This window comes from Solanum tuberosum, unplaced genomic scaffold (assembly GCF_000226075.1).
Source record: "Solanum tuberosum cultivar DM 1-3 516 R44 unplaced genomic scaffold, SolTub_3.0 scf00125, whole genome shotgun sequence".
Taxonomy (NCBI): domain Eukaryota; kingdom Viridiplantae; phylum Streptophyta; class Magnoliopsida; order Solanales; family Solanaceae; genus Solanum; species Solanum tuberosum.
The window spans coordinates 1,267,810-1,278,423 of NW_006239052.1; the positions used below are offsets into that span (position 1 = coordinate 1,267,810).

Here is a 10,614-nt window from a genome sequence, read left to right on the forward strand (position 1 = left end):
TCATCATACATATGTTGGTCTTACAAAAAGAAAAATAAAATTCAACAAAATGAGTATTGAGTGTGAAATTCGATAATTTTATACCAATAAATCAATAAACATTTTATGATTGTGATTTGATTTTGAACAACTACTACATATTTGAGTTGCTCAAAACAGTCTCTCAAATACTCTCTACTAATTATTTTTTGAAGAAACCGAGTGACAATAGTTGACCAACAAACTAGCAATTCTCGCATGAAAAGAGAAATAACAAATTAGAATAAATTGATCATTTATAACGTTATTTCAAAAATCAGAAAAATTAAAAATGGAATAGTTTGATTTCAAGTTGTGATTAAGAATTGTCATCCATGAATCTTATTTTCTTTTTAGTTTTGTGTGATCTTATTGTACTGACAATTCAATCGATATAGTCTGTCTTATTCTATCTTGTTGCGTGTTTGCTTGTCTTTTTAATAAGTTTATAGAACCACTAGAGTTTTTTACGCATATATTATTATCATATTTTGAGTTGAATGATTTTTTCTTTATATAACACGCTCAGTTTTGCTAACTTTAATAAATTCATTGGTATACCTTTATATAGATCAAAAGTGTTCATATATTTATAATTTTAAGGACTATCTATAATCAATGTGCATATGAGAAGATCTCATTTTGTTGCTGCATATTCATTGAAGAGAGCAATTTTGAAAAAACAAGTTGTGCAGATACCAGAAAATATAGTCTTCCATTAAGATGAAGAATTTCATCGTGACTCATGAATTATACAAGGGCGAACATTTGATCTCCTTGGTGGAGATAGGGTGATATGATCATACAAGGATTGTGATCGGTAGATGATATTTTCTATTTCACTCACTGATACTCTTGGTTTGACAAATGATCGCGCCACGTCCAGCATTGTTGCCAGCTCTTTCTTGTACTGTATAGGTGATTGAAGAGAGTAAACGAGGAAAAATAGTCCACTGTAATTAGCGTCTCAGAAAATAAGAACGAACAGAATAACTTACTGATGCAAAATAATAGTACCTCGTTAATAGCTCCTGTCTTTATTTTCGACTGCATAATGCACCACTTTTTGAAATGAACACCTGTTGAAAATGCAAAAGGTAGTTTAACTTCATATCACATTCCACTCTTAAGAATCTTGAAGTGTTTTGAATTTTGAACATTCTATTGTTCATAATAATCAGGAATCTTAGTAGCGCCCCACCTTGTTGGTGAGAGTTCGATTCCCACCTTGTAATCCCCTTCCCCTACCCCAATTTTGTTTTTAATAGAGGAGTTTTTGTCAAGGAAATCAAATGTTCCATGGACAGCTCCAAATTATGCACTGGACTGACTGTATCATGCTAGCAACTCAACAGAAAAATAGAGGACCGTGTCAACTGTCAAGTAGTGGAGATTCAGTTGGTAGCTGTCCAAAGGAAAAGATAAATATAATATCTTCAAGGTTTCAACCAAAATCTGGACTCGAGGAAGGACATGTCTTTTTCCGTATGTGGAGTTTTATTTCGTTGTGAAAGCACTCATAAGCCCTAAACTCAACATTGCACCAGGCAAATAGCTTCCGATCTGGTTTGATTCCAATTGTGGATATCAATACTCCATCAGAGTCCAGTGAGAGTGTAGTATTAGGGTGATAGGCAGATGAGTTTCCCAAAAGTATGGAAGACGATAAGCAAAATGATTGGTTAAAAGATACTCTAAAGATGCATTTAGTCAACTACTAAAATGGTAGACATAGTCCTGGTGCTAGATATATAGTACTTGAACATTTGGATACCACATCTTGGCCTCTTTTCACTGCAAGAATCTTTCATCAAGGATTACAGAAGAGATTGGCCCCCTCCCACCATTAAAAGAAATGCTTTTAGAATTTTGATGCAAATTCAGAATGTGAAAAATTCACATAATCGGTCAACCCATCAAATGGGAGAAGAGACTGGGGCCAGTAGATCAACTTTGACATGCAAAGATGATGAATAGATAGCAGCTTGTACGCATCCAGCAGAACAAGAAACCAGAACAGAAGACACTTACCAGCTTTTATGTCCAAACTGCAAGAGGATTCAGAAGCTGTTTCTAAAAACCACCTACAGTGAACCTGATTGAATAGCAAAACTAATCAGGGATTAAGATAAATAAAGGGATCTCTAGGAGGTAAGACATGTATAAAAAGTTGCATAGAATTGTACTATGAAAAGAATGTTGCCTGACACCCAAAGTCACTATTACCTCAAAGCATGACCCAAACGGAACATCATGGGCCTGTTGCACAGTCTCAAATACCTATGGGAAAGGTTAAAAAATGTCTAAGCATACTCTCATGACCAGTAACATATAACATTGAAGGTGCGATATGAGAATTACAAGAGTTTTCTTGTCCAGTGATATAACAGCATGCTGATACTCCGTCACTGCTGTATCTGGAGGGCACATAGGGCTGTTACATTTTGTTCTGAATGTAATTTCTCTGACTTGACCATCATACTCATCAGCAGAATTCCATTGACCCATCTAAGAAAATGAAAGACATTCAATATTTAACTCGAGCTAAAGCAAATAAGCAAAATGAAGGTGCAATTGAGCTAGCGTAATTTAGCTCTTCGTGTTACTCTAGCTCTTAGTAGAACTAAATACAACTACTACCCCACAGTCCCAAACAAGTTGAGGTCAGCTATAATAATCCTCACTGCTATGTTTCTCCATTTAAGCTCAAATCATCTCTATTCAAGCAGAAGTAAATGCACCAAAATAATATCTACAGGCAAAAGATAATCCAAAATTTGGTGAACTACATTGCAGGACAATTTAATGAAACAAAGTTTAACATGTCTCACCAAGATAATGAAAATTCTCTACAATAAGTTCATAATCTTGAAGTCACTTACTTTCTTTTTGTATTATGAAGTTCCTTTGTTTCTATACTACCTTTCATGATTAAAGACATCAATGTTCAGTTGAAAATTACTGACAAAGCCAATTCAAAGTTGGTGAACATGAGGAGCACATTAGTCAGACTTGAAGAAAGTTAGGTAAAAAGACCGCTAGCTGTATTATTAAGCTATTAATTCTAACTGAAAAAAGGGTACTGCTGGGTTTTATTTGCCATGATTTCTTACCATAAAAAGGTTTTCCTCTTACGAAAAGGTTTTAATATTTTGACTAGTCCTTTTCTTGTAGTAAAGGTTTTAGGACTCTATAAATATAGGTTTGTTCCTTCTAACTTAATCAGCATTCACAATGTAGTCCTAGGGTTTTGAGAGTTTTGGTTATGGGGGAGAATTTGTAAACCTACTTGTATCCGAGTGAATTGGTTGAGGTTTGTACTCTCATAATTATAGTGGATTGTTCATCACCTTTGTGGACGTAGGTCGATTGACCGAACCACGTTAAATCTGTGTCTTTTGGTGTGTTTCTCGTTTGTCTTCTTATTCATGGTCTTTCGAGGTTCGCTTTGCTAGCTTCCGCATTACACCTGCTTATTTTTTGTCCTAACAAGTGGTATCAGAGCCATGATTCAAGGATGGAACCATGTTGGAGATGGGTGTTCATCTTGGCGGGTGTAGTTCTAGCTGCAACTTTTTTGACAGTAATGAAGATTTTGTTCAGAGAGGTTCTCTGTGTCGAGACGTAGATATGATGGAGGAGATTATGGAGAAGAGATGCAAGATCCTAAAGATTATGTGAAGAAGGTGGACAAATTTATTTTGTCAGAAATTCAGGCCAAGGGGGAGATTTGTTGGGTTTTATTTTCCCTGATTTCTTACCATAAAAAGGTTTTCCTTTTAGGAAAATGTTTTAATATTTTGACTAGTCCTTTTCTTGTAGGAAAGGTTTTAGGTCTCTATAAATATAGGTTTGTTCCTTTTAACTTAATTAGCATTCACAATGTAGTCCTAGGGTTTTGAGAGTTTCGGTTATGGGGGAGAATTTGTGAACCTACTTGTATTCCGAGTGAATTGGTTGAGGTTGTTTCTCTCTATATTTTGTACTCTCATAATTATAGTGGATTGCTCATCTCCTTTGTGGACGTAGATCGATTGACCAAACCACGTTAAATATTTGTGTCCTTTGGTATGTTTCTCGTTTGTCTTCTTATTCATGGTCTTTCGAGATTCACTTTGCTAGCTTCCGCATTACACCTGCTTATTTCGGTCCTAACAAGTGGTATCAGAGCCATGGTTCAATGATGGAGTCATGTTAGAGATGGGTGTTCATCTTGCCGGGTATAGTTCTAGTCGCAACCTTTTTGACAGTAATGAAGATTTCTATTGGAGAAATTGTTTCAGAGAGGTTCTCTGTTTCGAGACGTAGATTTGATGGAGGAGATTATGGAGAAGAGATGCAAGATCCTAAAGATTATGTAAAGAAGGTGGACAAATTTATTTTGTCAGAAATTCAGGCCAAGGGGGAGATTTGTTGGGGTTTATTTGCCCTGATTTCTTACCATAAATAAGTTTTCCTTTTAGGAAAAGGTTTTAATATTTTGAGTAGTCCCTTTCTTGTAGGAAAGGTTTTAGGACTTTATAAATATAGGTTTGTTCCTTCTAACTTAATTAGCATTCACAATGTAGTCCTAGGGTTTTGAGAGTTGTGGTTATGGGGGAGAGTACTTCTACTCTTCTTCCTCCACTACTGTGTAAAGGTCCAGAACTAACTACTAAGTTATTGTCAGCTCTAAACCAACCATTAGATATTTCTGGGTTTTAATCCAAAAGATGCCACAATAGTTAGTCTGAAATCACTCTTATGTGAGCCCTAACTTTCCTCTCCCATTCCAATGTGAGATTTGTCTAAAGCAAGCTTCATAACAACCCTTTTCTAGTTCCTATTACACTCACCCTCTTAGAGAGTCAGCATCTTTCTGAGATTTGTCACACCATCATACTAGGAAAAATACTGGCTTTGATACCACATGTGATGGTTCAAGCCTAATTGCCAAGGTATTGTTAGCTTTGGCCCAACCTTTGTGGCCTCAAGGTTTTGCTCCCTTGGAATTTAACCCAGAAGGCACCTCGATAGTTGAATCCTCATCTCGTCCTCATATGGCCCCTAACTTTCCCCTCCCATTCTAATGTAAAATTTGCATAAAACAAGTTTCATAGGGAAATCCTTTCTTTAGTTCAACTGCCAGTAATCCATGGGCTATTACACTTAACCCATGGGGTTTCAGTGCCTTTCTAAGGTATGTCCAACCATCATACTAGGGGAGGTAGTGGCTTTCATACCACATGTAACTGTTCAAGCATATTTCCATGGTGTTGTCAGCTCTGGCCCAACCTTTGGAACCTCAAAGTTTTGTTCCCATGGACTTTATCCCAAAAGGCAGCTCGATAGTTGAATCCTAAGCTTGCATTTATATGGGCTATAACTTTCCCCTCCCATCCTGAGTTGCTTAAGGCAAGCTTCACTGCCATGGACCGTTGGCAGTTGAATTTGAAAAGGGGATTTGCAGTGAACCTCGTCTTAGGCTAATCCCACATCGGAATAGGAGGAGAAAGTTAGGGGTTATATAAGGGAGAGTTCAGGATTCCACTGTCGAGATGCCTTATGGGTTAAGGCTTAAGAGGACAAAACCCTGAGTGTCCAAAAGTTGGGGCAAGATAAGACAATACCTTGACAGTTGGATTTGGCTGCTACATATTGATATTGATTCACATATTGATGGGGGAGCCCCTTGCCACCAAGTATGTTTTTTTTTTGGATTGTGAGATGCAGTTAACTTTGTGGTGCGATGCCCAAGTGATCTAAGAGTATTTCCTTGAGATTTTTCTTTTTATTTGTCAACCTCTTCCAAAATTTCATCACCCCATAAAACAACCTTGATCCTCTTCCTTCAGAATACCTTCAATTTCCAATCCATCACCTTTCCCTTTAACCTCTTCAATCCATTTCAAGAGGCCTGGACATATCCGCACTGCATTACACTTTATGCACATTCACATTTAACACTTGCCATCACTTACGAGATGTTGAACTTGATCATGTTCACTTCTTTCTGCCTAATCTTGATTTTCAATTGAGATACCAATAAGAACTGCACAACAGGAGGTGTAACCTGATAATTGGATAACCAGTTTTTGAGCTTTTCCTTTTTTCACTTGGTAGTTACTTTTTGCCAAGCTGGTAGTTGGTACTACCTTTGACCAGGTCCATGTCCCAGTGCATTTTAGGTGAGATACACCTTAACTCAAAAAAGAAAACCGCGAGAGACCGGTACTAATCAAACCTCTTCGCTCACACGCAAGAAAAAGAGAGGATATTATATAGGAGTAGGTTGGCCATAAAATTCTTGAATTCTGTAATTTGAAAAACACCAAAAAACTGTTTTCACTCCAATTTACTCAAAAAAAAATAATCAAAAACAACACCAATTTATATTCATGGCCAAACACAACTCCAATTTTCAAATATATTTTTTCACTCTGAAAACAAAATAATTTTTTCAAATACAATTTTCATGGCCAAAGCCCCCCTATAAAGAAGATATAAGAAAAACCTCAAGAGTGTAGCTGGAAGTTAAAGCCAAACCAGAAAGGCATAAAGAAGCATGAACCAAAAACATGCTTTAGTCAATGGAATGTGGAGCTTACCTTGAGATTGAAATTTTTCCCTGCTGCACGGTACTCATTAGTGAAATTTGAATCATCAGCCAATAGCAAGTCAAAAAATTGCTCGGGTGTGCATGTCAAATCATCCTTACAAAAATCAAAGAGTGTCATAAATCTTGGAGAAAGGAGTTCCAGTCCAAAAAATTAAGATTAAATATCCTACATACATTCAATATACCAGAGAGGACTTACATTATATACACTAGAGAGGACTTCTTCTTTAATAAATGGTTGCGATTTCTGAATTTTGGTCACACTTTCTTCCTGACTTATTTCCATCTTTTTACATCCTTTAACTGAGCTGCTATGTGCACGCAATGCTGACTGTTCCATCTCCTACAAAGAGAAAGAACGGAAACTAAAAATAGGAAAGAAATCATGCAAAGCCAAACTCTAACAGGCAGATACAATTTAAATGTAAAAGTAAAAACAATGTTTCAGAAATATGAACCTAAATAAAGACAATGTTACTTATGTACTGGATGTAATAGAGAACACAAAATATGCCGATATGAATAAAGAATCAGCTGGAATGTTGATTCAAGAAGCTTACAGGTAAATATAATTACATAGCACCATTAAAGGAGACTTGAAGTAGATCATCAAAAACTGATGTCTACTAGACAAAGCAGTATTTTTATAGCCTTCGCTATTGTGCTCAGATAACATGGCCTTGGAAAAATGTTTATAGGATTGCCAAAACCATAGAAGACAAACAATCCAATTCCTCCAACAATATGGGACAGTTAGCACCTACCGCACACTGAGGCCTGACAACGAGAGTGTGGACACATAATATAGGGCCGAACATTGGGACACACAATAACATGGATGAATTTGGCTTTGATACCATGTGAGAAATATAAACGAGAGAAAGAGTTTATGGTAATGTGTGGCATATTATGACATCACACTTCTATCTATTTATATACAAATTTTTCAATGAAAATATTTCCACTTGTCCAATATGGGACATTATACAAAACTAAACTAGCTTATCTTCTATCTAACACTCCCCCTCAAGTTAGTGCATACACTTCATATGAGTTGAGCTTGTTATATACATAACTAACTCAAGGACCTATGAGAGTTTGGTAAGTATATCAGCAAACTGATCATTGGACTTTATAAAGCTCGTGGCAATAATATCCAGAGAATGAGAGTATCTTTTCTCTAACAAAGTGACAATCAATATCTATATGCTTGTGTATTCTCATAGAATACTTGATTTGAAAGCAATACAGTGTGTAGCCCGGTTATCATAGATAAGTTCAATCTGAGTAGTCTCTCAAAACTTCAGCTCTTTCAATAGTTGTTTGGCCCATATAAGCTCACAAGTCGCAATTGTCATGGCTCGATATTCGGCTTCAACATTCGATATTTGTGAGGGGGAGTGTAGAAGGCATAATTAATTAAATAAAAGTCTAACAACTTAAGTTTTTTAGATGAGATAGTTGCAACTATTTTCGATAAATAGAAATTAGTCAAGGAAGTTCCACAAACATAATAAGCATCTTTCTTTATGCTCAGTGGTGCAACAAACAAGATATATCATCAACAGAAGGAAAATCCTCTTGTGATGAAGGCTAACACATTCAACCATGTCATACATCTCAATATTCAGAATACCTCTTTTATTGACTACAGAAATATTTTTAAGACAGCTTAGCTAAAATCTTCAATTTATTCCTGGTGGTTGTATCAATATTCTCTACGGATATATGATAACTAGGACTGTTTGTTGTCTCAGATAACAATCAGAAAAGAGCTAAGCCAAAAGCACAAATACAATTAATAATATAACCTTCTTCTCAGCTTCTAGCATGTCATGATAATTATCTGCTGAACGTTGCAACGATCTCAATGTATGATTCCTATTCCAAAAAGATGCAAATTTATATCTTACTCTACCTGAGATCAGAGAAATAAAGGTAACTAGCACATCGACCATAATATATCCAGAATATCAATTTCAAATTCAACTATCTAGCATGAGCAAAATAAGCCACCTCCCTTAGTTTTGAAATTAAATATCCAGTTTTCAGTTGACATGTAACAGAGAAGTTTCATGGTAATGGAAAAACATATCCCCCAATAGACAAATTTTTGTTTTCATTAAGATTAAAACGTCTAAATTTGAATGAACATCTGAATATTAAGATATGAATATTAAGATATGCATGAATCTGATTATTAAAATGTTGCATTAAGATCTGAATACTAAATAGTTAAGACTGTTTATTTTCTCAACATCTTAATGTATAAAATCTGCCTTTGTTTAAAAAATAATAAATGTAAAATTCACAAAATACTAAATTGATCTAATTATATCAATAAAATATTTCAAATTTTTTTATATGGTAATTGATGGTGGAGATGACTAACGATTGTGATTGTGTGTGAAAAAATTTAGGCCGATGGTGATTGATGGTGGTGGTTGTGGATAGTATCTTATGATATAGTGGTTGATAGTAGTGATCAACTGTGGTTGGTGGCAGCTAATAATTAGTAGTGGAATGTTACTGATAGCTAATGGTGGTAGTGAATGATGAACATGGTAAGCGGTATATAATGTTGACTAATGATGGTAATAGGGCTTAATGGATGTAATAATGGTTAGTGGTGACGATTGCAAATGATGACTAATGGTGATGACGATTGATTTTGGTGATTGACCGTAATGGTGATTGTGGTTGGGCTTAGGATGGTAGGTGGTAATGATTGACAAGGCAGTTGTGGGTGGTGGGTGAAAATAGATGGAGTAGTGGTGAACTATCATCTTAATGATATTAAGACTTTGTTATAGATCTTAATCATTCATATCCATTAAGTGGTTGTAAAATTAAAAAAACAAACACACTTAATGATTAAGATCTTGAATGATTAAGATCCAAACCTTGAAAACAAACGGACTTAATGACTGAAAACTGAATAATTAAGATTAAGACCTTCATTAAGTGCAAGCAAATGAGGCCTTAGTCCTAATGTTGAAGAAACTGGAACTTGTTGTATCGACAGTATTAAAGGGTAGCCCGGCGCGCAAAGCATCCCGCATTAGCAAGGTTCGGGGGAGAGCCATGTAGACAACCTACCCTAATGCAAGCAGTAGTGGCTGCTTCCAATTGAACTTCTGACCTATAGGTCCATAGAGACAATGTTACATTTGCTCCAAGTGTAAGACCACAAATGGGGTCTGAGGAGGGTAGTGTGTACGCAGACCTTAGTCACCTTACCCCTACCTTGGAAGATAGATCCGATAGACCCTCGAGTCAAGTTGTGTTATATAGTGTGAGATAAAATTTTAGTTTCTTGAGAAGTTCACATTATTTTGGTCTTAAAGAAGAACATAATTTTGGGATGGATACAGTACTTCGGTAGAACTTCTAGACTCGCATGACACCAATAGCAGTGCTAATGGTTCTATCATAGAATATCCTCCTAACATATCAAAACATAAAACCTATCAAGGAGAAGCTCACTCACAGCCAGCCAACTTCCCGGAACGGAAAATAAGGTTAAAAGATTAATTAAAATACTAACCATCAGGATTTCCTAGAGGAGGCACCCCATGGCCACCAGCACCCATGCGGAGAATTACTGTGACAGCAGGATTAACAAATGCATGCTGGCTCCTCCTAATCTGAAAGAAAAATAGTACTCTTGCTGATTTCCCGCAAATGGCCCGAATAAGCATTCCAAGAACATTGACAACTTGGAAAGACTAGCATATGACAACAAATAAAGAGAATATTGTACCTCATCTATTTCTGCAAAAGGAATAATTACCTGCAAATGCAGAACTGCACAGTCAAATAAGCTAACCAATTCCAGCATAATTGAGTTTAATTACCAAATATTGAAAAAGTACAGTTGTTACCAGTTATTTCTATGCTAAGAACATGAAGGCATAGGGTACACATCCACATAACCTTGAGAATCTAACAAAAAGAAACCAAAGGGGAAAATCCATTTTATGGTGATCTGCAATCCC

At 36.1% G+C, this 10,614-nt stretch overlaps 1 protein-coding gene across 2 annotated transcripts in view; it reads right to left on the reverse strand.

Moving 5' to 3' along the window:
- Positions 1 to 714: 714 nt before the first annotated feature.
- Positions 715 to 10,614, reverse strand: part of LOC102582876 (C2 and GRAM domain-containing protein At1g03370) — a 16,391-nt gene continuing 6,491 nt past the window's right edge. For both annotated transcript variants that reach the window (XM_006350671.2, XM_015310176.1), the window contains exons 9-18: positions 10,380 to 10,409; positions 10,164 to 10,263; positions 8,428 to 8,534; positions 6,816 to 6,959; positions 6,606 to 6,710; positions 2,380 to 2,526; positions 2,245 to 2,298; positions 2,050 to 2,113; positions 1,036 to 1,097; positions 715 to 928 (exon numbers count right to left, since the gene is read on the reverse strand). In XM_006350671.2, the coding sequence (XP_006350733.1) occupies positions 752 to 928; positions 1,036 to 1,097; positions 2,050 to 2,113; positions 2,245 to 2,298; positions 2,380 to 2,526; positions 6,606 to 6,710; positions 6,816 to 6,959; positions 8,428 to 8,534; positions 10,164 to 10,263; positions 10,380 to 10,409 (990 nt within the window). In that variant the 3' untranslated portion in view covers positions 715 to 751. The remainder of the gene's footprint in view (positions 929 to 1,035; positions 1,098 to 2,049; positions 2,114 to 2,244; positions 2,299 to 2,379; positions 2,527 to 6,605; positions 6,711 to 6,815; positions 6,960 to 8,427; positions 8,535 to 10,163; positions 10,264 to 10,379; positions 10,410 to 10,614) is intronic.